This window comes from Mastigoproctus giganteus, chromosome 13, assembly GCF_048544385.1.
Source record: "Mastigoproctus giganteus isolate SK-2022 chromosome 13, ASM4854438v1, whole genome shotgun sequence".
NCBI classification, from domain to species: domain Eukaryota; kingdom Metazoa; phylum Arthropoda; class Arachnida; order Uropygi; family Thelyphonidae; genus Mastigoproctus; species Mastigoproctus giganteus.
Window position 1 is genome coordinate 137444421 of NC_143587.1, and position 27241 is coordinate 137471661.

Here is a 27241-nt window from a genome sequence, read left to right on the forward strand (position 1 = left end):
AAGTTATTGTGAATTTCGCATGATCTAATATATTTGGGCGCGCAAGTAGGTGAGATTCCGGTAAAATAATTTAAGATTTTAATGGTGGATAATTTCGATAAAAACAATGGCGGATATCGGACACTTCATAAATTTACCCCAAAATTGTTTCGACTACACGTTTAGCAAACTGAATTTCTATCTATTATCATAATTTAGAGCCAAATTTATAATTCTTTTTACTTCAGTTTTAATAAACAGATGTTCTATGAGGCACACCCCACAGCATTTGTTTTTTTCATACTGGAAGTCCTAGTTGCCCCTCCTTCTCAAAGTGATTCGATCTTCGCCTTCCTAACTATTTTGGACGTACAGGGACGTGTATGCAACCAAACTGAGTTAAATAAATCAATAAAATACTAACTCTAAATTCCTTATTTTTATAAACTCCCTTCACGTCTACAAGCAAGGGGTTTTACATTAATTATTACAGGAGTGTAAATGATAAACTTAGTAAACGGTGTTTTTAAAAGAGTAGAAAATAACATTTATTAATTAACAGAGGATCAGAAGGCAGCGTATTAGAAAATAAATTTAAAATAAGGGTAAAATATATTTTTTTGATTTTGCAACATGCTGTCTTGGGAAAAGCGTCCTTATATAGTGCAGAACAGCGAGGAGACATTAAGACCGACTTATAGGACGAGTATAAAATTCTAAACTTCAGGTACGTGTTTATAATTCGAAAAATGAATTAATACCAACATATTTTTAAATATCGTGTGTCAAAATTTCGGTTTTTAACTTTTAAAACCGAAAACTTTCATCTTCGTCAGACGAAAACATTTCATGGAAATGTTTTCGTCTGATGAAGATGAAAGTTTTCGGAGTTAATGTTTGTGGTTCTCCAAAAGTATGAGTACATTTTTACTGCCTTGTAATTCAAACTTGAATCTTCTTTAAGAAATTCCGATACGTTCTGTTAGTGTGAAGAAATGGGTATTCCAAAGAGCTGATGCGTGATCTAAAATACGTATTACTAGTGATACGCTGAGTGAAAAATGTCATGCCCGATGTGAATTTTGATCCATGCCTTGTGATCACCTACTTAATGTTGTAACTAGCTTTCTGAAAGAGATTCTTCTAGGATGGGGAGGAAGGGTTCGAATTTCATAATTTCGAAAAAATTGTATCCTTTGGAATTTTTGTTAAGCCGAAATGGATACATTGAACAGCACTTCGAAATTTTTCTTGCAGCATACCACAGTATGGCATCATTAGAATCAATTGGCAATTTGACTGGTTTGATCTTAAATTAACCAATATTCCTCCCGATGCGATAAAGTTTAACATTCAAAGAAACAAACTAATCCTTTGCATTAATGCTTTTATTATATTTTCGGCAACAGTCATCTTTAAACTGAAACCATAGCCTTCCGACGCTCTTAATTTTCACTCCGCTGGCATGAACCGTTCGGGTTTACGATTTTGTGTATAAACATAATTTAATAGAACTAATAAAGGCTAGTAGTGTGCCGGCCCAAATCTCTTCTCCAGCATAACATGACATAGCGTAAACAAGTCGAAAAGTGACACGGGGAATATTGGACCATTCATGCAATAACTCTTCAATTCCTGGAGTGATGTGGAGCAGGATTGCGCTAACGAACAAGTCTTTCCAGTTCGTCCCACTGATGCTCGATAGAATGTATTCCTTATCTCATTCTCTAGCAAGGACTCTTGAGAATTCTTCACCCTGAATAAGCTTTATTCAGTTTCTGCTGGCGCTATACGACACGAAAAATTTTTCAAACTTTTATACTCCATACAACTGGCTAAAGGGAGTAAAATACAACTTTTTTTTTTTTTAACGTTCATTCTTGGTAACATTTTTCGTAACTTTCTAGCAACTTCGGCGACCATGCATGTATTTCTTTAAAATTTAACGGACAATCAGTTTTAGCGGACTAACAAATATAGCCCACAGACGCGAAGTTTCACCATGTTTAACTTTAAGATGTTGATATTGTTAGTTTTCAGTTTCTTTCTAGCTGGATTTCAACTTTTACAGTCGAATTCAGAAATTTTTTTATTTGATTTTGTAATCTGGGGAGTAATTGCTCTTTTTATAATTGCAAGAGTTTTTCACAAGACAAACAGCCTCTGTCATCCGCGTGATCTCCTCTTTCACTTGCAGATTCCTGAAGTTGTTAATGCACCCAGTTCTTGCTTGAAACATTTCTTTAGGATCCTTTTATGAGAGATATTCACATAAATTTATACCCACAGGAATAGGTAGCGATAACTATCAAAAGAGTATTTTGCTTGTGTTGCACGTATCCAATGGCCTAATGAGTCACCACGGGACATGTACACTTCGTTGCTGTAAGGTAGTTCCTCTACAGGTGGACATGTAAACACTTCTTAAGATATCGGGGAATGTTATTTCTCGCCATGAAAGAGTTGAAGATATTTATCTGTAACAGTGGATGGCCTTGTGACACTTCTAATCACCTCTGTGGTCACTGTACACTTGAGTTTTCCCATGTGTTTTGATAATATTATGCTTTGTCTATTTCCGGCAATGATAATGCTAACCTTGTCCCAGATTCGGACGTCACACACTCCTAGTCGCTCTGTAAGAGTTATCTGTTGCAGCTACAAATATTATTCACTGGATTTTCTTAATTGCTTATTACTCAACTTTCTCTTGTTGCATGCCAAAACTGTTCGCTAGTGGTTACAGTTTATAGGATTCAAAGTGTGACGTCATTCCATATATTGGATCACCATTGAGCCAAAACTGTCCTGCCCCATTACAGAACTGAATAGCGACTTCCATTTTTTTTTTCTTAATAATAAAATAAAATAAAACAAAACACTTCGTAACCTTCGCTCTCTTACTATAAAACATAGTTGCCTTTTAATTAAAGAGTTTCATGCCACAGATATATATATATATATATATATATATATATATATTTTTTTTTTTTATATGTTTCACTACACTTTCCTTTCCAATGTAAATTCCACTCTCAATCCATCTGATGACTTGATCGGATTACTTAAACGCTGTCTGCCTACGACACTTCTCTTTTTATATGGGACAGTAATCTTGACTGTGCCGTTCCTATTTGGTTACCACACTCCGAATTGACCATTCTTTTCCACTTAAAAATACAAAACAGCAGCATTCAATTAACTGCACGTCCTAGTAAACATGCGCAACATAAAATAATCATCTCAAACTCAGAACGGACTATTGTAGGCTTGGCTCTTTTTAAACCACTTAATCTTATTAAAGCGTAGACCAAGGTCATTTTATTGACATAAAAAAATTTGTCAAATTCTTATGTAAACCAGTGTTTATTTTCATTTTTGTTATTTTTATATTATTATTTTTCCTTATCTTCATTACGCATATTTAAATTGTTTATTTCTCTTTGAATTTCATTTTTATTTTACCGACTTCAACGTATCGATATTTAATGTACACTCCAACTCCATTTTATTTTGTTGTATTTGTACTAAAACTTTTTTATAATTTTGATTTTTTAAAAATATATTATAGATATATTATTGCAACTTCATTTATATTTGCTTTTTTCTTCACACGTTGTAACTAGAGATTTTTTTTGTGTAATATATTAAGGAAATTGCAGTTTCATGCTGGTGTCAACTATTTAGCCGCCGTAGCCGAGTGGTCAAACTCGGGTGAATAAGTACACATGCCTTGAGTGACTGGGGTTCAAGCCCGTGATTGCTAAATACGATGCTGTTTCTTGTATTCTGTCTATCTTGTGGACTCCTCTGACCGTTTGGTCGTCCCGGAGTATAAACAAAAAATTTTATTTATTTGTGCATGAGCGTTCAGTTTAAGCGCATCAACATTTAGTTTAAGGACTGAGTAAACATCAGAGTCAGAGCTGTTCGCAGTTGGTAGGTTTCCTGATGCTTATTATTGCAAAATTCCACCCTTTCTTCGTAAAAGTACCCTTTTGTGTCCCTCACCAACGTTGTTCTCTGCACCCGTTCCATCAGAGCCACGTCCTTCCTGAACAGAGGCTTCTAGAACCGTATGCACTATTCAAGCGTCTGCATTCCTGATAGAAATTTATATCGGACTGTACAATTACCCCGAGGTCTCTTGAATTCTCCAGATTATCCTGTGTGGTCGAGCCAAATACCACTCAATTGGCATGCTGTTCTGGGACTACTGTTACTCAGATGTACTTTGCATTTATCATTGGCTGAGCAGTGGCAGTTGGACGTTTAACAATCTGTCCAATTCTCTCTGGATCTTGTTGCAAATAGCATATCCCAATTCCTGTTATTAACCGCCCTGTCAACCTTCGTATCATCAGCGCAAACGTAGCCATTAAACATGATATGCCTTCATCAATATTTTTTATTAATATTGAAAATGGTAAGGGAATCTGCAGTAGACTTTGAGAGAGTACACTAATGATATTGTTCGGTAAGGAAAAGTGACTCCACTGCTGTTTCGTGCCACTAAGCCTTTATTCATCAAAGTAACTTGCCCCATAATGCCACAGTCTTGAATTTGTGCAGTAGTCTTTCATGCGGAATCAATAGCTAAAGGTGATGTAAAAATTTCTTTTTTGTATTCAGTCCCTTTGTGACTACGTCATAATAGCTGATCGCAACGTGCATTTGTCAAGCGGAAACCTTGGAAAATCCATGTTGCGATTGCTCAAGATAATCCTGCATCACTTCTTGAATCACTATTTTCCCTGTAGTAGAAGTCACGGTTACAGGTTTGTAATTACTTTGTCATTACAGGTCTGTAATTATGTCCTTTGGCCTCTTTTGTGAACTGGAGAGACATCTGCACATCTCCAAACTGTAGGGACCTCCCCCGATTCAAGGATATTCTCTTCATTATGAATAAAAAGGTTTGCTAATCTTCTTTGTTACTTCTTTTATATATGATTGGATGCATTCTATCAGCCCCGATTACCTTTATTTACTTTTAGTTTAAATTTCTCTTCTGTTATCACAATCATTTAATTCTCACTATAAATCGATATACTTCTGCCATTCCCATTTCTAAAAACTTTCGAGTGAATGTACGCAAAGTATCTATCAGCACTCTAAACAGGATCATCAGTAATTATGTCATTCATATCGGTGTATCGATATAATTCATCCATTTCTTTCTAGTGTTTAACATCTGCTAATTTTCTTCGCATTCTTATCCAAAGACTACATAGTCTGAAATCGGCAAGCTAAGGCAGATTATCTTGTACTCGCTGTAGGTGAGTGTGTCCCCTAGTAATTTGTAATCACCTAATGATATAATACAGTAATGTATTTTTCTTCTCTGCCACTATTCTCATCAGTTCATCTAATATCCATTTAAGGCTGAACTTTGAACAATATCTGTTGATATCAAGTCTAGTAGCTTCTACGATTGCATCCCTGAACACTTCCTATTTAGAATTTTCGGTTTTTATACATTAGGTGGTCCTACCGAAAAGAACTTAAGCTGTGAAAATTCTCTTTTTAATTTCACGAAACGAATTTTCTTCCCATTTTAGGATGACACACATAAGGTGCAAATTTAATGGATTTTCATATTTAATAAATTTATTCTACAACCTCTTTAAATTGAAGAGAGTGGTTGCAGAATAGATGTGAAAAAGTTTGCTTACAGCCAGAGGGCAGTTTATCGTTGAAACAAACTTCCATCTGGTGTTGTGGAAGTGCTTGGATTGATTGTAAGTTTGCACATAATTTATTGCTGCTAATACTATGTTTTTTCACTTATGTGGATTGAAATTTTTCATGTAACCAGTTTTTGAAATCTATACCTTTTTTATATCATGTATTTTATAATATGGTGCATATTAAATTTTCATTCTCTTCATTTCTGTAACACGATCCCGAGGTCGCAACTGAGTTCAATGCCAGCATTTTATATGAGGATAAAAAATTGAAAAGTTGTACGTGTATTTTATAATCAGATTTGGTTTTATAACCAGTGTAGCTATAAGGCAGATGCTTCAGGCTGTCTTGATAAATCCAAATATTGTTTGTATAACGGTGTTTTTTTTTTTTTTTTTTTCTTTTTGTCATTTTAGACTCTTATTCATTTTAAAATAAATTTCACCTTATCTCTGCAACTTTTGTCAGTAAAAAACAATTCATAAACAGCTAAGTAAATAAACATAACGGAGTACGTTTCTCATTTAAAGTTAAGAAAATATCAACGTCAAAATTTATAAATCCTACGTGTTTACCGTTTTCTAGGTCAGCCTCCATTTTACCACCCACTAAAATTCGCTAAAATTGAAGAATTAAATCCACTATTGAACAGAAGTGCAATAGCTTGCAAAATAAAACAAAACGGCGTACAAATTAGCTCTTACGAACTTGAAAATGAGAATCCAGCGCACAGAGAATTGTAGACATTAACAGAAGATATGATTGCACACTCGCAGTAAGCTCATGTCTATGAAGCTCCGTCTTCATTTCTCTGGAAGATGGGGAACTTCATATATACGTTTGGCATTAATGCCTGCCATACCATCAAGATGGTCTACTACTTTTCCATAATGTTCACGAGTAAGTTTCTCTCCTATCAAATGAGTTGTTCTAGATGAACAACTAGTTCATCTAGTTGTTCTAGATTAATAAAAGAAAAATTTGCAATGGAGTACCTGTTGATTGTCTTGGCTGGCATGATATAGAGTTGTTCTAAATCTTCGAGAGAGAAACTGTAAACCGCTGTTGAGGTAGAATGACCATCTTTAAATCTTACATCGTACTTTCTTAAGGAGCATTGAATTCCCAGTTTAAAATTAAGGCCTTATCATTTTAATAGCAGATGCTGATCATTGACCTCTCTCCCATTTTGGATTTAAAATTTAAACAAGTTACATGGAATCATGTACATTTTGAATTTAGTTACTCGCAGCTCGTCTCCCATCATACCTCGCTGATCCTGCTTCCTGCAAATTTTGTTGCGTCTTTCGTAATTTTTATTAAAAACAACCTCAGTTATCATCCATTCTTATGTTCATGAGATAGCCATGACCTCATAAACGGTACCTTCAATGCGCTATTCTTAGTAGTCCTTTTAAATGACCTCTTGGAACCTCCGCTTTGTATCTCACTCAACCAATCCCTAATTCATTCTCGTCACGTAACTCTCTACCAACATTTACTTTCCTTGAGGAGATTAATGGATTTTTTTTTTTCATTCGAAAACCATTGAAGAAAATATACATACGCTGGCAGTCAGCTGAAATTTTAATTTTAAAATGACTTTGATCCGCCGCCGTGTGGAACATGGTTGATATCCGGTAGTCATTTTTAAAAAATTGTAATTTGACTTTGGTTTACTGTAATACCGTATTTACTTAAGCTTAAAATTGTTGGAATTATTTGTGAACCAAGTTGCAAACTACATTTGAAGGTAAATTGCAATGACGAAGAAACTTAAGTTTGCAACGCAACCTGAAGTCTTGGAACTTTGTTTCCAATCAAAGATTACATGACCGTTTTATCAACTTATGAAATACCACATACAAGTGTTTGTTCTGTTAAAACTGGTGTTTAGTTGAGTAACTAAATTCAATTAATCCGAAGTTAATTTTCTTCCATCGTAGTAATCAATTGTGTGTGCGCGCTTCTTCGCAGGTCTCTCATATCACATAGCTGTGACAAGCAGTAAAAAAATGTTTTCCTTTTGAAATGATGAGAAACTTAATAAGCGGGAGTAGGAAATGCTATGTAAAATGAGAGGCTGGCAAGTTAAAGTTAATACACTCAATGGTCATAAAACACTCATTCCATTTGTTTTATTCTGCAGGTGACATGTGGGAAATGAGTACGATGGAGAGGAGGTATTCTGTACCACCTAGCACATTGTCAGATCCATCGGGACGCTACCGGACAACGGAGGATCTGCATGCATGGAGCATCTATCGGCAGAATCTGAATTCCGATTTCACGGACAGCGCTTTGGGCACGTCGGAAAAATCGCAGCCACCTTTTGGCAACTTCCAGTTGCGCGAGTCAACAGTCCACACCATACTAAACCATCCCAAGTACGGACCACGAGAGAGGAATTCAGAGTTGGGGTCGAACATATTCACCTACCTCCGTTTCGGACTACCTCGTGTCTTTCCCCACGCCAAGCCACTTCGTAATGGTTCAAGCGGGTACGATTCGAGCGACGATGGATCCCCTTACATGAATGGGCGCCGGACGCGCAGCGATCCAGATTTTCGCAATCACATCATCCGATCGGACGATGGAAGCGCCACAGATGTCGTAATGTCCCGAAGGGAGCGCCGTCTGAAAGCCAGTAGCGAAGCCGACTTACTCAATCACGAAGGGTTTTCTCGGTCCGACAGCCGACTGACAAGGCAGCAGGTGATCAAAGCTCAACAGGAAGCGAGGGACGGATTCCATCGAGATCCTATGCCCGGTTCCAACATCCAGTCTGACAGACGCAGTCACATGGGCTCTAAGGCTGGTTCTCACATCTCCATCAACTCTCGTATTTCCAGAGGTCCCCAGGACAGCAGGGTGGACGGTTTCTATGCTCACGATGCTCCGATGTTGAACGAGAGGTTCTTTCCAAAGGATACTTTCTATTCCTCACTTCCCGGCGCCGAAGCAGATGGAGGAATACCTCGATACCCTCACTTACAGGTGAGGGACCTCAGCTACGAGATGGACAAATCATCTGCCTGGCATACATTGTGTGGTGGTGCAAGAACCAAACTAAGACTCTTAGAGGGCCTTTCGTTTGAAGTCAGGGGTGGAGAAATTCTGGCCATCATGGCAACGTCTGGTAAGTCAAAGTTATAAATGTTGCTTTTACTTGACTCTATGGCGTGAATCTTCAGTATTGGGTGCCACCACCACAAAATAATAGGCCTAAAAGAATTCTAAGGCTCTGTATGTCCCAAGAGCTGCGACTTAAATTTCTCTTGCTTTCTTAATTAATTTTTTTTGTTAAATTTTTAAAAAATTTCTTTAAATTTAAAATTTGTTTAACATGAGGGGCTGAGTCAAATGCTTTCCTAAAATCCAGATGAACGATATCGAAACTTATTTCTTACATTCAGCTCGTGAGTCACTTTGTCCCAATGGCTAACCACGTTAAACATAATTTTCTTTTAACCAAATGTTGTTGTGTATTTAGACAACATTTAGAAAATAATTGCCACAATGATGTTTCTCTACCACTGAAGTGACAGACCGATCTGTAATTATCCACTTCCTCGCTCTTCTCTTAGATCTTCCAGCGCCTCTGTGGGCAGGAGCAGCAGTGTGTAGCACACGCTTCTTGATTAGACCGTGGTTCGAGTCCATGAGCATCTTCAGCACCAAATACGGAAGATGCGGAAAGGTCGGGGAATGATTACCGCATATCCCCGGAGCAATATGGCCTTAGTTGCTAATGCTCCTAAAAACCAAATAACAACAACTTAGATCCTCCTTTATGCATTGGTGATACATTAGTACTTCTCCAATCCGAAAGAATCTTTTCCGAATCCTTACGGGATTCGGAAAACCTTAACGGTTCAAAATGCACTCTCTCGCCACCTCCCTCAAAATTTACTGATTATGTGCCATCAATTTCAGGAGTCGTGCTTGTCTTTCGGCTCGAAAGTGTTTTTCGAATAAAACACCATCTTCGGTTGTTTCAGTAACGATAATTTCATGCTCTCAACCGATGATGAGCAATCTGTTCTAACATTTTGTACAACCTACGACTGTGAACTGTAAATGGTCTTTTGATATAATCATATTGCACCATTTATTTATTGTTTTTATTTATACCTCAAAATAAATATTGGACAATCACAACATTCATAGTGGAGGCGGGAGTCTAACCCATGATCTATATTTCTTAGGCAAGCACGGTACCCACCGGGAATTTTCAAATCCGGAATATGCTGTTACCACTTCAGGTACCGGATTTATGAGGTTCTACTATACATGAAGGACTCCTCATCTTCGTTGTTCGTTCTTAGCCAGCGATTTCTCAAAATAAGCCTTTGCCAGACTCCTTTTCTGTGGTGTTGTAAATAAACTCGTAGCTGTTCATAGGTTTCAGTGCGCATCATCTGTCAAACTTTCTCCATGTCATCTTTTGCTGCTGCGTTAGGCTGGCCATCTCTGCTCGTGTTATATATTCTTAATGGTAGTGAAAATTCCTATATTTAAAACGAAATAGAATAAGAGTTCAAATTATCATGTAACACAATAACACGAATCTTGAAGAACAAACCTTAATTGTGTCCATCTTTGACTATAAATTTAATCGGATGTACACCAAGGCCTTTTGTCTTATTTGAAATCTGAAATGTTCTTTTGAGTAAAGGGTCTGTTTATTGCCGTTTCATAACGTGTTTCGAATTCCGAGTCGGTCCTGGTGCTAATCTGAAGATAGATTTTCATGGGCTTATATACAGATTTCTTCTGCCAGTAGATTGTTTGGCGTTTACTGGGATCGTTTAGTCAAAAGTTTCTTTGTTAAAAGATAGACTTTAGGAAAGAAGTAATATTTCATCTACACGCTGTTATTAAGCATATTAACTGCAAGACTTAACACGTGATACTAATTTTGAGATAGTAGCTGTGCGAATATCTATAGAATAACTAGCACCCTGGTGCCCATTCATCTGCTACCGAAGGCCTTGTTTCAAGGTCGGATTTAAATTACCTTGTCCCCAACTTCCCACTGCTTTCTGTTTATTAGGTGATGTGATTTTAATCACCTGTGGAGCTTTGTACGTGCACTCCAGAGCAAAGCCAATTATTAGACGACCAACAGATTCATGTGTTGAATAACAAGTACCATTCCTATATAAACCTCAGTACGGCAAATATACTGTATTGACGACTCTCCACAGCAGTGATCATTTGAGCGCTACAGATGCAAATTACAAAACTGATCAAGAGAAATGCATGGAATTTTAGGAAGGCAATTGGAGTAAATACGCCCATACCCTACAACTGGGTAGAAGGATAGTTTTATCCAATTACAGTGGATGATGCAATGACTCTTATTACTGGACAGAACGATTATAAAAGCCTGCAGAAATCTCGATACTCAGATCCTCAGCATTATAATTGCTGGTTGAATACAAATTGATCAATGACAAATAAACAAATCGTGCTTAGAATAAATTTCGAAGATGCCCCATGTTGCATAACCTGTTAGCGTAGAAAAAAGCAGAAGCCCCACGAATTCAACGAAGGGAAATAAAGGATTCTTGGATCGCCTATGCTCTTATCATCAATAAAAATACGAGAAACGAGAATAATATGGAGGAAAATTCATTCGTTAAAGGGTGTCTCTCTCTCCCCCTCCCCCTCCCTCCCTCCCTCCCCACCAGCCGCATCTTCTACAAAATTCCCATAGCTATGAGCAAACGAAACAATCAAATCTAAATTTTTGATACAAAGGAAAAGAACACTTGCCCTGGCATCTGCTATGTGATACTCACCATATAACAAACCGTTTCAAGAAGAATTTTCTCAAATTGTACAGGCAACGAGTCCAGGTCAAGATGGTATTCATTATAATAATGGTAAAACATCTCTCCCCTGATGGTCTGAACATCCTGTTTAACATTTTACAATCGCATAATTTATAGCAAATAAAAAAACAAAAAATAATAATCAATGTAATAGTAGTTAAAACGAAAAAGGACTACAAGTTGAGCATAACATGAAATGACATCGGCTGACTAAGATTAGCACTTACATAATTGTCCTTTACAAAGAGAAAGATATGCCGTGTCAATTGACCACAGGTCGATTGAGCGAATTGAGTGTCCAGAGTCGCATAGTATTAGGGTCAGGAACCGCCTGTGGTTTCCCACATCTGCGCCATATGTACACTGTGAAGAAATACCGAACTACTGTAAATGCCAGAAAAGTGTTCTGTGTTGAATACGTAGTTTTTTGTTGGATTCTGTTGGGTGTCCTGGCATTTGGCCACAGGGCCCTGGTAGAACCCCACGTTGCCCGCACACACCGCTAGGAGGTAGCCAGGCTGCCTATTATTCTTTGGCTAGTCTCTGCCAGGGTCGCCTAAGCTGCCTTGACAGAGACCAATGTAAAAAAAAAAAGTTAGTTTGTGGGCTTTAGAGTCAAGAAAGGGGAGCAACAGATGAAAGTATGTGGGATGAAGAAGGCATCCCCTAGGTACAAGGAATACATCCATCAGGCGAAAATAGGGGATGGGAGTGGGAGAAAAGTTGCTGTGCAAGGGAGCATAAGCGTGATCGCCATTTGGCACAATCTTTTTACTCTTCTTATTCAGGTCCGTGGAGACTTGGTAGTTCAAGTCCTATCCGGTGATCTGTAAGTCAGTATGGATATAAAAGGAATGCAGCTGTGGTTGTCCTATACTGGATCTTCTCAGATTTGGTGGTGGTCTCGTCTCATTTGCTGGTAGTGACTATATCCATGGTAGGGTCTTCCGTCGTTCAAATAAGTCTTGTGCATAGCGCGTAAAAGCGACATAGTCTTCTTCTCTTCTTGGTTTTTAGGAAGATAATGTATCCTAGTCAGGAGGAAGCATCTCAAATCTTTATATTTCGCACTCGTACATCAGGTGATCCCAACTTTCGAGGGAACCACAGAGGCATTGTGGGTTTTCGGTGATCCCGAATGCAGTGAGCTTTCCTCTGATAGATCCATGACCAGTTAACAAAATGGTTACGTATAGGCCAGGGGAGAACCATGTGGGAAATTTCGGGTATACTGTTGCTATTGTAGGAATGAATTTTCTGGCGATTTCTCCTTTTGTAGAGTGTGTCCACTAGCCTGCCTGCCGAGAAGAAGCTCCTCACTGCAAGTATGCAGTGAGGCGCTTCTTCTCGGCCTTGATGTTATTTGAGGGGTCGGTGGTAAAATCCAGACAGGAGATGGCTTTATCTTTGGAAACCATATAAAGCAAACCACATTTGACTATTTTTACATCTAGAGGTAGCCCGCCGGCCAGCACTTGCAACGCATGGTTGCTGACTGTGCAGCAGGCCTGTGTTGATGGTGAGCAGGATGACGCGCTGAATAGAGTCAAGCGTCCTCTTGTTGACTGCTGTGGTGGCCTTTGAAACCGGATGCATAGGTGATTATGGGAGTGAACATAGCCTTGTAGAAGAGGGTGAGCTCGCATCGCTATAATCCCCAGTCCCGACGTGCGATTCTTGCCAAGAGTGCAGTATATTTTCGAATCTTGGTATATAAATATTTCAGGTGTGATGTGAAAGATAGATTCCTATCCAAGATCACTCCAAGATATCTCATCTCGGTTGTTAACAGGATAGTTCTCCCTTGGATTTTGATTTGTGGTGGCCTCGCTGCGTTCAGAGAGCCTTTAAGCAGGATGGAATTTGTCTTCACTGGGGAGATTTCCAGGTAGTTGTGCCAGGCCCCGTCCTGTAAAGTGCCGAGTGCTCTATTTGCTGCGGCTTCCAGTTGGAATCTAGTATCTGCGGCACGGGTAAGGACTAAGTCGTCTGCATATGTTTGAGACTAGTCACAGGGAATATTCATGTGTTGTTGAGGCGGATCCCAGGGTTCCCCTCCCCATCAGCCGCCGTTGTACATAGTGTAGAAACTTTCATTGTGTGTTGTCATACGGCACAAGGGGTGCCGTATGACAACACACAATGAAAGCAACACGGAGATGTGGGTGTACCAGTTGACTGGAAAGAGATTTAAGTGTATGGACATTGTATGTGTAGTGTCATTTACCGTTGTTCATCTGATTATTTAGCTGCTGTACCCCTACTGAGGCCCAACGTTGCCCCACTTTCGCCCCCTGGAGGCAGACAAGGAACCCAGCAGACTTAGAATTACTCTGGCAGGTCCTGCCGCTTACTTTCCTGAGATTTCGGCTCCAAGGACCTTTTTTAAAAAAAAAAAAAAAAAAAAAATCAAATTTTGCATGCATCATTGGATGTTGGGGTATCGCTTAGAATGAACGGGGCGAAACTATACTTTGAGCGAAATTTGATTTGGTGTGCGGGGCATCGCTTGAGTACAGATAGAGTAGGGGACCAGGTGGGAGACTGGGGGTAAAGGTAGAAGTATGGGGGCAATAGGGAAGGTGCCCCAAGATGATCAGTGGGGCATGGGCATGCCCCACTAGGTGAAGGGAGATTGAGGAGACAGTGTCTCCTCCCTCCCCAGCCAGGGAAGGGAATAAAAAGGAATCAAGTCAGAGTGCTCGATTCATCGCCAACAAGGTATGTCGGCAGCGAGGCTGCGTGGTCTAGATCGATGTGTTCCAATCGGGTCACTGGTTCAGTTCGGGATTGTGGTCTTTCATGCAGTTGAGTTCCGCGCCCGTTTCTCTAGATTCAGATGTAGATGTTGTTCTTTGTTAGAACTGCGTAGTCACATTTTGTGATGGTGTTTCAGCTTCTGTGACCCGCGGGCTTAATTCTGGTCTCCGTCCTTAGTCTTGTCATAATATAGTGTTGCTATGTTAATCCTCTGCAATTTTCTTTCATATTATCCAGTTTCCGTCATTTGCGTTTTGATTGGGTTGCGGGTTCATTTGTTGAGACTGTATGGTTCGACGCCTAGCGAATAATTCCTGGGCATAATCGGTGAAGGCTGTGTATGATTCTTTGTCATCCAGGATATATTGTTCCTGGTCTTTGAGGGAGTGTTTCAATTTTGTCACCAGTTGACAGCGGTGGTCGTCATATCGTTGGCTGTCAAACATTAGGTGAGTCCACGTTTCTTGTTCGCCACAGGTGCAGTTTGGATTGTCCGCTATTCCCAGTGCGGTTAGTTTGGTATTTAGGGCGCCATGTCCTGTGAGCAGGTAAGTTGCAAATAGACCTGGTGTATACCAAGTTGGGAGCTTTGGATGGAATCTGTCCACAGTGGGAACAACTTCCTGGTTATCCGGCCTTTTGCAGAGGTGTCCCACCGCGTTTGCCACACCTGCAACAAGTGGGCCTGAAGCCTGCTTTTTTTTTTCCTGCCGCACAGTTGTTTCCTGGGTTTGCATCAAAGTCTTGGTCCGTGCCAGCCCGTCACCACCAAATACGGAGGATGCGGAAAGGTCACGGAATGACCACCGCATATCCCGGAGCAATATGGCCTTAGTTGCTAATACTCCTAAAAAAAAAAACCAAATAACATCTCCTAACCACCTCGAGGTCTATGGGGAGGGCTAGACTGCACCTACTCCAGATTTCACCAACAAAAACAAACTCTATACTCTTAAAAGGAGCACTGGACACCCGCAGACCACCCCAAATAAAGATTGGCACCACAATCGTACGGCTAAGCACAGAACTTAAATACTTGAATACCCACTTATCGTTCAAACCTCACGTCAATTATCTGAGAAGAATAATACGGAGCTGCATCGCCATGATAAACAGGATTGCCCGGCGAGACTGGGGACTAAAACAACGAACAATGATGCTCTATTACAAAGCAGCATTTCTACTAATTGTAACCTACGCAGCGGGTGCATGGTACATTTTTTTTTTTTTTTTTTTTTTAATAAAAAAAAATGTAAAAAAAGTAAAATAAGTAAAAAAAAAGTAAAAAAAAAAATAATAAAAATTAAAAAAAAATTTTTTTTTTTAATAAAAAAAAAAAAAATGTACCATGCACCCGCTGCGTAGGTTACAATTAGTAGAAATGCTGCTTTGTAATAGAGCATCATTGTTCGTTGTTTTAGTCCCCAGTCTCGCCGGGCAATCCTGTTTATCATGGCGATGCAGCTCCGTATTATTCTTCTCAGATAATTGACGTGAGGTTTGAACGATAAGTGGGTATTCAAGTATTTAAGTTCTGTGCTTAGCCGTACGATTGTGGTGCCAATCTTTATTTGGGGTGGTCTGCGGGTGTCCAGTGCTCCTTTTAAGAGTATAGAGTTTGTTTTTGTTGGTGACATCTGGAGTAGGTGCAGTCTAGCCCAATCCTGGAGGATTTTCACGGCGCGATTTGCCAGTGTTTCTTGTTGTGCTCTAGAATTAGCGTCTATTGTCAGGACGAGGTCGTCCGCAAAAGCCTGCGAGCGGACCCCTTCCAGGTCTTTATGTAGGAATTCATCCATCAGGAGGTTTCACAACGTTGGTCCTAAGACTGATCCTTGTGGGCAGCCTCTGAAGATTTTTCTTATTTCTTTGTATGGAGTGTTTTGACCTTTATTTTTCTATCAGTGAGGTAGCTCCGGAGCACATTGAACAGGTTGCCAGGCACCCCTGCTTGCCGGACGCTCGGCCACCATAAGGTGTCGAACGCGCCGACAAATCCAATGGATATGGTTAGGAAGTATTTTTTTTTCTCCGTTTCTTGTGCTTGAGTAATTAAGCTTTTGAGGGCGTCAACAGTGGATCGATCTAACTTAAACCCGTACTAGTTTGGTGAGGGTAGGTTTGCCAGTTCGTAATGATGGTTTATTCTTGATAGTAATAATCGTTCAAAGAGTTTGCTAATGATGGTGAGGAGAACTATTGGCCTATAGGAGGATGGCTGTTTTGGTGGTTTTGTTGGATTTTTAATTATTAGTTTGACGTTAGCCGTTTTCCAATCCTGCTGGTATGATCCCGCTTTCAAACACACGTTGAAGAGTTGGAGCAGTAGGTCTGGTTCTGTTTCAGCGACTTTTTTGATGATTTCCGACTCGAGGTCTGGCCCAGGACATTGTTGTTATGCGTGAGGCAGCCAGGATGAGTTCGTTTTTGGTGAATTGCGGTTCTTCATTCTCTGTTTGGTAATTGTCATTGCTTATGCAGGTCTGGATTTGTTCCTCCGTTTGTGGTTCTACATGGGGATGGAAAGTGGCATTTAAGATGTTGTTTATTAATGCTTCCCACGAGCAAGTTTCGTCTCGTTGTGGTGTGACTGTGGTTGTACCTGCCCTCTGGGGAGTTTTTTTGTGACTACTTTGTACACGACACCCCAGGAGTCAGTGTTTTCCGTATTTGTCACTAGCCTCTCCCGCGTCTCCGTAGCCAGGTGGGAAGGAGCAACAAGTGCGTAGCACACGTTTCTTGATTAGACCGGGGTTCGAGCCCGTCACCACCAAATACGGAGGATGTGGAAAGGTCAGCGAATGACCACCGCATATCCCGGAGCAATATGGCCTTAGTTGCTAATGCTCCTAAAAAAACCAAAAACAACAACTAGCCTCTCCCAGGATTCTCTTTTTTTTTTTTTCGTATAAGGGCTGTATAGGAGTTTCGTGCCTCTCTGTATAGATTTCTGAGCGCTTCTACCTCCTGCGCAGGCCATGACCGTCTAGCCCTTTTAAGTGTAGTGATATGGTATGTTATGTTTTCGGCCTGTACCTCGCTCTTAGCAGATGGGAAGTAGCAACACCTGGTCAGCACGTCCTACCCACCCCCATCCCCGCCACGTGGAGGCGGCCAGAATCTACCATCACATGCTGGACTAACCCAGGGCAAAAGACCCGAGAGAGCCCAAATTAGGATGAAATGAAAAGGCTATAGAAAGAGAAGTTTGGGAGCTGGAGAGGTAGGAAAGAATAGAAGAGAGGAGGATCAAACAGAAGAACCCTCCAATACGTAAACCGTAAAAGAAATAAAGCAAGACTAAAGGAAAGAGAGGTGGAGAAGTGGACTGACTTCTCATGCTATAGGAAATAATCTCATGGAGGAGCCTATCCTAGACGCTAGGATCACCAAGATTTTTTTGAGATATAATTGTCTAATCTTTTGTGGACATTGCTCCAGGCACTTTCTCGGAGAAAAGTTATTTATTTTGTTTTATTTATTTATTATCATTTATTTATTATTTTTTTTTTTACACCACAATCACGCTATACACAGCTTCCACGTCTTCAGAAGAACACCAAGAATTTACACTATATACAGCAACACGTTCAATGTCAAGCAGGGACACTGAGCATGAGACTAGTCACATTTGGGAAATGTCTCTTTAAATTCTGTAACCTCTGGAGCACGAGGAGGGGCTACTGCGAAGATGTCTGCCTGGCAACAGCCAACCAACCGTATTCCGGATGTTGATGTGATCATGCTTAACTGAGCACAGATGAAGGGAATGCCTTTATTTTTAACACATGGGCTCTATGGACTGTGGGCGTGTATCGCAGGTTGAAGCAGAGTGCAGATTTAGATGTCGTGTAGATCTGATGCGACCAAAAGTTGGGGCACTTCAGCACTCAAAATTCGAGGCCCCATAGTTTTCTGAGGCTGGTGGGTTGTACCGCAGACCAAACTTCCAAGGCATAGGAGAGCACACTACCGAAGTAAGTTGCAAGGTATTTCCTGATTATTTGCTTATTGTGCGTTTTGCGCAGATCTGTTTTCATTACCCAGAAGGCTCTCAGGGCCTTGGAATACTGAGCTTGGATTTGTTGTTTGTGGATGAGGTTGGCATCAAGAATTACTCCTACGAATTTGACACTGTCTGTGGGAGTCAGAACATTTCCTGCCAATTCTGGACGTAGAGAAGATGCGGTATCAGCAGAAGTGATCCGAGTAAAGATGACATAGTTTGACTTCTCTGGATTAACTGACAGGCCGAAAAATTTGGCATACTTGCAGAATGTATTTAGTAGCTGTTTACAGATTCAGAGGAAGTTTGTCTTTCTTGTGAATCACCAACACGGCGTTTGCATGACAAGTAGCATACAATATCATCAGCGTACGATAGGAACGCTGGAATTCGTTCCTTTAACGGAACGAATATTGCTGCAAATAGCAAGGCTGAGAGAGAACCACCTTGTGGATCCCTACATCCACGCTTATACCATATCCTTGAGGAGTGGTCTAAGTAAAATACTAGAGTAAATGGGCTCAGCTGACAGAAAGTTACTAGTATACGATAAACTTTTTTTTTTCCTCTCTTAAATAACATAAGAATGAAAGATCTTGTCCATAGCTGCCCTTGTGTCGTGCAGCGCAACAATCCCCTCCTCCTTTCTTGTGGCATCACGACACAAGGAATTAGCACATTTTAATGTAAGTAAGTTTGCTATTTAATCTTCTACCCACGTTCTTGTCACTCTAATTTCCTTTTCGTCACTACCGGGCAACGCATTTTTGTACTCCAATTTATGATTCCATGTAATCGTCATGCTTAATATCGTTTCCGTACACTTTGCTGCTACTTCATTCCACCTTGCAGCCACTTGTAAATAGTTAATTTTGTTCTGATTTTCAATAAAAATTGTACTAGGGCTGCGTTACCTACCAGATGGTAAGAAAAGGCAATGCCGAGTGCCTTTTTCCGTAGTTGCTAGACATTTTCTCAGAGCAGAGGCGGATTTAACGGCGGGCGCACCGGGCGCGCGCCCTGGGCCCCGACTTCTGAAGGGCCCGCGCAAAACCCCAACTTTATAGGCAAAACCTCAACAAATTAGTCGAACTATTAGTTCAATGTTCAACTATTAGTCCAAAACTTTGTGATTATTATTATGCTATTATTAATTTTATTATACATATATTATATTCAAATTTTATTGGAAATAAAACATTAATAGTACATAATATTTTTTATTTATTTAAAAAAATGGTTAACATGTATTTTATTTTCCCTCTCAATTTTTTTTTTTTAAGGGGCCCAATATTTTCTTCTGCTTCCGAGGCCTCAACCGACCTTAATCCGCTACTGTCTCAGAGGAGAAATATCAAGCGACGTTCTTAATTCCCTATAGAAGAAAACACGCGACACAATAAGACAATGAAAAAAAAATTCGATTATCACATTATAAAAAGCAACTGTAACATAAAAAATTAAAACCCAGACAGACACGTTCATCATACTAAAGCATTCATTAGCGTCTTACTTTAAATACTGTTTTCTGGGTGTGCTCAACTTTTTTCTCGTATACGTGAATTTTTTGGTCAGGACAGCACTGCTGTTGGTACTCTGCTGCGTTTTCAATTTCTGAACTGGTTCTATTATTGGAAAAAATAAAAAAAATAAGTGTAAATACAGTACTGTATTGGGCTTACGATAAATTGTTGCAACACTTTACATAGAGATGGCGCCACCACCTAGGTTCTTGTTTACTTAATTTCTGGCAACAGTTTCAATTACTAACGAATACACTATAATAGCGTGGTGTAATCGTTCAGAGTGTTGTCAGGTTATTGATTTCAATTTATATTTAAAGAATAAATAAATTTCCAATTATATTCAAAACCAGTAATTCGCAATTTATGTCGAATAATCGCATTAGAAATTTTCTCAGACTCTGCAGGACGACTAAAGAAAGGGCGAGTTTAACATCGTACTACCTTTTTTTTTTTTTTTTTCCCTCTCTAAAGATCTAAAGAAGACACGTGGTGTCCTCGAAATATCACTAAACTAAGCTTAATAAAAAAAAAAAAAAATTTTCATAAATTGTTTAATATATTAATAACAATAAGAGAAGTTTGAAAAGTAAAACTTCGAAAAGTAAAACTTGTAGAAATGATCTCAAAGTACTTTCAGCAGTGTCACGTGTGAATATCAGCACGTTGGGAACACGTGCATATATCTGAACAGTCTCTAGATGGACTGATGCTATAGTTTCATATTTCGGCTGTGGAGTGTAATCTGATTCTCTCGCGGGCCGAATAAGACTATGATAGCCGGACGACCCAGCCCTTGAGCAGTACTTTGAGTACCTCCGCTCCAGACCCTTTTCGGAGATCGTGTACTCTATGTACTTGTAGGGAAGCGTGTCCAAACGTTTCGGAGAATGCGATGCATTTTGTTTAGGATTTCCTCTCTCCCAGTATTAGTGTTCGTGTTTAAAATCTCACTGCCATATGTTAATGCACCAAATGTATTAGTAAGCCTGATTCACCTTCCCCTACCATCGAGTGATACTTAAAACTACCCTTCCATTTATGTTCCTGTTAAAATTGGCATCCTGGCCAACAATTGTAGGTACAATCCAGATTCACGTGCGTGTGGAAAAATAGATCCTGTTCTCCTTCAGGATCCGTTTCCTGATTTCTTGATTGTCATCAACCCTTAAAATACATAATCAGAATAATAGAATTTTTAGTCATGAAGTACGAAGCTAGATTTTCTCTAGTAGTTGTTGTAAAGGAGGTTCTGAATAGTGATGCTCCTAACCCAAGACTTGCTGGCTTTAGGACAGGATTCTCAACTATGGATCACCTTCACGTAATATCCGGTTTATTTTACTTAAATATCTACTTTGAAATCAATAAATAAATAAAAAATGTTTATTAAAGAAAAAACATTTTTGTTTGGAGAACAGTTTTGAAACGATCTTTTATAAGAAATACCACACATTCAGAAAGACGGTAGATACGATGATTTTTCTCTCGTATTAATACGAAAATTCAACTTTATTTTGGTGATCAAGTGAACCGCTTACGGGAATATTTTTAGATAGCGTTGAATAATAGCTCCGGATTTGCTTTTCGTGCGCGCAGTCATTCAAAACTATTGGAAACGTAGTAGAGGATGTGAGCCTTTCTTCTGTCGCTGTTATAGTCTCTTCCCCCCCCTCCCCGAAGCAAAACCTCCTATAACTCGTAATTTACAATGGGCGATACAGTATCATTCATAATTTTCCAATAGATTTTTTTTTTCTTTATAAACGAATACATTTTAGGCCTAAGTGGACTGTGAAAATTATTTTCAAAATCTCTTGTTTTTTTAAAAAACCAATTTCGTTCAAACAAGATTTCCAAAGTATTAAAAATATTGTCTTGGTCGATTTCCCGTAACAATAGACCGGGAATTAATATTTTATAATGAAATTTTCGTTAAAACTGTATTCGTTGTAACGGGAAGAATCCCATCAGCAGATTCAATGCTGATGGGATTCTTCCTCTTGCTCAGATTACGAACCTTGTGAGGGGGAGTGGACACAAATTCAAATTGAGGAAAGAGTTGTAGAATAGATGTGCGGAAATTTGCTTTTAGTCAGCGAGTGGTTGATTGCTGGAACAAACTTCCATCTGTCGTTGGGGAAGCTGATAGTTTAAATAAATTCAAGGAAGAACTTGGACAAACTTTTGTAGTAATTGATGGGTTGAATGGGAAGGTGTTTTTTTTTTTTTTTGCTGATGCTGTATAATTTTGCTTTCTAGCATCATATGCCTTAGCTAATGTTACAGATGCATTAGAAGAAAAAGCCTTCATGGAAGCTTTTACAATACTCATACATATAGTTGTCAAAAGCACAAACAGAACACCAACCTCAATTTCAATATTGCTTAGGTTCGAGTCCCATACAGTGTCCTTTATAACACCTGAAGTGCATGGGACTTGAGCTCGAACAGCGCTGTAAGTTTGGTCAGGATTCGTTATATTAATCATTAAAAAAAAACAAGTGATGGCTGGCTTAATGCTATTGCTCCTAGTATCCGTCCATTGAGGACGGATACTCAGAAAACGGGTATGACTCCATTGACTTTGCTTTCTTAAAACCAATCAAGGTCCTACAAACCGGAATCACTATCGCCCCATTCTCCTTGCAAGCTTCTGAGGAGAGGATTAGGTTAAAAATACTTTACTGATATGGATTCTTGATGCTCAAAATTCAGATCTAGCTCAATATGACTTTCGAAACATCCTTCCTGGAACTATTACATTTCCGTTACATTCCACTGGTAGGTGCCTCTGTAGATGTTTTCAATTCAAAAGTACTGTATTTTCTTTTTAATTGAAGAATGATTTGCTTTAACTTCTGTCAACGAAATCTAGCTGTAGAAATCATGTAGCCATATTCCCATTAGAAACTTTCAGTTATTTCATGGTTTTTAGGGATACAAAAAATTATCTACTAATTTTAACCACTTTTTTTATGACACACAAAAGTTGTTATACACTTTTCTTCCAGCCTATTTTTGACACGCAGGGCAGAAAATATTTGCCATCGCTGCTATATATTTTTACAGCTTATAAATGTACGTCGATATGAAAAATAAAGCGACTATTACTCCATTGCCCTACCATAAATAGAAGAACGACCACAAGCCAATATGTGTTTGCAAAATTAGGTGACGATATATGAGAGTATATGCGGGTTTTGTACATCATTTTCTTTGATAGGTAATTTTACATATTTGGTTTTTTTAAGTAAAGATTTAACTTTTAATATATTAATTTTACAGGAGTTTTTTTAATTTATTTGTTTTTTAAGTAAGACACGATTCTGGTGGAATTTTTAGATTACAATCATCTCCTGATTTAAGAACACCATGCGTTCCTGAAAAGTAGTTCGTAAATCAGGAGCAATTTTTCCGCAGATGCAGTGTTGTAATCAGACGTTCCGAATCACTCCAAAAAATTCATGATAACTTAGGAATGTGTGTTAAGCACCAAACAACTATGAGACGTCAGCATATTTTGCTTGACGAAAAACCCTGGGGGAAAATCTTGCTATCTACGCCTACGACCGACTAACTCAGCCACGGAGTGAAAAAAGCCCATTAAAGTTCCTCGCGTCATCGACGGGATTCGAACCCGGGCCTTTTCCACACAGTGTGGGGAGGACGGTGAGCCCACAAAGGTGTCCATTATGAAGAAGCGATGGTCGTAGGAAATGTGTTTTGGCTTATGGCAAATTTAAGAAATTCGGTTGCCACCAGTTCTTGAAATGGTGGAAATCTGTTATGTAAGAAGTGTGTGTAATTTCATCTCGTACACACATGCAGAGTCACGTGGACGAGAGACCTATAAGAGCGGCAGTGCTTAGATACAGTATTTAAAGGTGTACAATGGGAAAGGTACACAACGTCAGCGACCAGAGAGACGTAATTGTCAGTGCTTAAACAAGAGCCAGAAATGAGTTGAGACGAGAAGAAAACACCTGATGGGGTGGGACTGCAGATGTCAGGCTCATCAAGTAAGCAAAAGAGTGGAATGAAAAGTTGCAAATAGTCACCTAAACCTTAAATGCGCACTCACCTCACCAGGACAGCAGCAATGAGCTGAAACAGCTATTCTCTGCAGCTGTGTGGCACAGTCCACAAACATTTCATGTTGAACAGAACAGGCATAGTGTGCATAGTATTAGGGTCAGGCGCCCCCTGTGGTTTCCCACATTTGCGCCATATGTACACTGTGAAGAAATACAGAACTACTGTAAATGCCAGAAAAGTATTCTGTGTTGAATACGTAGTTTTGCGTTGGGTTCTGTTGGGTGTCCTGGCATTTGGCTGCAGGGCCCCTGATGGAACCCCACGTTGCCCGCACACACCGCTAGGAGGTAGCCAGGCTGCCCATTATTCTCTGGCTAGTCTCTGCAGGGTCGCCTAAGCTTCCTGACAGAGACCAATGTAAAAAAAAAAAAAAAAAAAGAAAAAAAGTTAGAGCAGGTGGGCTTTAGAGTCAAGAAAGGGGGGGGACAGGTAGAAATATGGGGGATGAAGAAGGCATCCTCCAGGCACAATGGAATACATCCATCAGGCGAAAGTAAGGGACAAAAGTTGCCGTGCAAGAGAGCACAAGCGTGATCGCCATTTGGTAAAATCTTCTTGCTCTTCTCATTCAGGTCCGGTCGTGATGTCAATTTCAGTGGTGATGTCATCCGGTGATCTGTGTCTAAATCAGTAGGAATATAGATAGGAATGTAGCTGTGGTTGTCCTATAGTGGATCTTCTTAGATTTGGTGGTGGTGGTGTAGTCTCATTTGCTGGTAGGTCTCTGCATCGATTCCCAAAATATAGGTGGTTGGCTTCTCTTGGTTTTGACGATGATCGGAATATTGACTATATCCATGGTAGGGTCTTCCGCCGTGCGAATAAATCTTGTGCGTAGCGCGTAAAGGCGACATAATCTTCTTCTCTTTCGAGGATGTGCTGTTCTTGGTTTTTAGGAAGATAATGTATCCTAGTCAGGAGGAGGCATCTCAAATCTTCATATATTTCGCACTCGTACATCAGGTGGTCCCAACTTTCGAGGGAACCACAGAGGCATTGTGGGTTTTCAGTGATCCCGAGTGCAGTGAGCTTTCCTCTGATAGATCCATGGCCAGTTAACAAAAAAGTGACGTATAGGCCAGGGGAGAACCATGTGGGAGATTTTGGGTATACTGTTGCTATTGTAGGAATGAATTTTCTGGTGACTTCTCCTTTTGTAGACTGTGTCCACCTAGACTGCCAGACCTGCTGCAAGTATGCAGTGAGGCGCTTCTTCTCGGCCTTGATGTTATATGAGGGGTCGGTGGTAAAATCCAGACAGGAGATGGCTTTACCTTTGGAAAGCATATAAAGCAAACCACATTTGATGATTTCTAGATCTAGAGGTAGCACGCCGGCCAACACTTGCAAGGCATGTGTGCTGACTGTGCAGCAGGCCCGGGTGATGGTGAGCAGGATGACACGCTGAATCGAGTCAAGCTTCCTCTTGTTAACTGCTGTGGTGGCCTTTGGAAACCAGATACCAGATGCATAAGTGATTATGGGGGTGAACATAGCCTTATAGAAGAGGGTGAGCACGCGTCGCTTCAATCCCCAGTCCCGACGTGCGATTCTTGCCACTAGCGCAGTATATTTTCGAATCTTGGTATGTAGATATTTCAGGTGTGGTGTGAAAGATAGGTTCCTATCCAAGATCACTCCAAGGTATCTGATCTCAGTTGTTAACCGGATAGTTCTCCCTTGGATTTTGATTTGCGGTGGCCTCGCTACGTTCAGAGAGCCTTTAAGCAGGATGGAGTTTGTCTTTACTGGTGAGATTTCCAGGTGGTTGTGCCAAGCCCAGTCCTGTAAAGTTCCGAGTGCTCTATTTGCTGCGGCTTCCAGTTGGGATCTAGTATCAGCGGCAAGGGTAAGGACTAAATCGTCCGCATATGCTTGAGATTGTACATTCTGTAGGTCTATGTTCAGGAACTCATCAAGTACGATGTTCCATAGTAGGGGACCCAGGACAGAGCCCTGGGGACATCCTCTGTAGATCTGGCGTGTAACTTTGCTATATGGTGTCCTGATGGTTATGCTCCACTGTGATAGATAATTTTTTATGCATTGGTACAGGTTGCTAGGGAGATTTGCTATACGGAGTCTGCCGAGGACGCTTGGCCACCAGAGTGCGTCAAACGCCCCGGCCAAGTCCACTGAGATGGCTAAGAAATATTTTCTGTCCGTACTCTTTGCGCCTTCAATCATGTTCTCCAGTGCATCAACAATGGAACGACCCTTTCTGAATCCATATTGATTTGGGGACAGTAAGTTGGCATTGTTGTAATATGTTTCTATTCTTTGTCTTAGAAGATGCTCAAACAACTTGCTTATTACTGACAAGAGAGCGATGGGCCTATAGGAATCTGGTTGGTCATGGGGTTTGCTGGAATTTTTCAAAATTAGCCTGATGTTTGCCATTTTCCAGTCTGTTGGGAACCATCCACGCTGGAGACAATGGTTAAATAGATTAAGGAGAAGCTCTGGATTGTACTCCGCCACCTTTTTTACAATTTCCGGTTCTAGCAAGTCTAGTCCCGGTGATTTTCTGTCTCTCAGTTTTGATGCTGCGATACTGAGTTCTTCGGCTGTGAATGGAGGCTCCTGCTGTTGCGTCGTGTAACTTTTGTTATCTTCACACAGTTGTATTTGCTGTGGAGTGGATGGAGCAGCTGGCTGTTTGAATATTACATCAAGTATATTATTTATCGATGCGTGCCAACTCGTGGTTATAGTTCCAAGAGGGGTCTTTGTGGATGGAATCACTTCACCTCTGGGGAGCTTGTTGGTAGTTACCTTGAAGACTACCCCCCAGGGATCCGAGTTGCCAAAAGTAAAAACAAGGTCTTCCCACGATTTTCGTTTGCGCTTCCTAATTAATGCGGTGTAGCTATTCTGGACTTCCCCGTACTGTTGCCTGAGGGCTTCTACCTCAGCCTCTGGCCATGATCTCAGAGCGCGCTGGAAAGTTTTTCGTCTGTGATTTACTTCACGTCTTAGGGCTTCTAGCTCAGGCCCCCACCAAGGGACTGCACCCGGTTTGGGGTTCTTTCTTTTGATGGAGATGTTGCAGGCCAATGTGATCATGTCTGTGACAGCACGTTGGTGTTGGTCTGGATTTAGTGCTTGGAAATCACTTATTTGAAGCCTGTGAGAGGAGTCGGCCAGCACCTGCTTGAACAGGTTCCAATCTGCCTTGGCGAGGGCATATCTATGCATTATCTGCCTGATTACTGGTGAGCAAGCAGTGGACTGTTTCAGCTGGAACGTGATGGTCGGATGTTGTCCATGAGTCATGTACCGTCCAGTTCGAGAGATATCGTGCCAGTGATCTGGTTGCAAGGGTCACATCGATTGTGGCCTCCCAA

General features: G+C 40.3%; 1 protein-coding gene across 2 annotated transcripts in view; it reads left to right on the top strand.

The window, feature by feature from the left end:
- LOC150076471 (ATP-binding cassette sub-family G member 8) overlaps positions 1–27241 on the top strand; it is a 126646-nt gene that overhangs the window by 76577 nt on the left and 22828 nt on the right. For both annotated transcript variants that reach the window (XM_090387432.1, XM_090387433.1), the window contains exon 2: positions 7817–8806. In XM_090387432.1, coding sequence (XP_090243558.1) covers positions 7822–8806 — 985 coding nt within the window. In that variant the 5' untranslated portion in view covers positions 7817–7821. The remainder of the gene's footprint in view (positions 1–7816; positions 8807–27241) is intronic.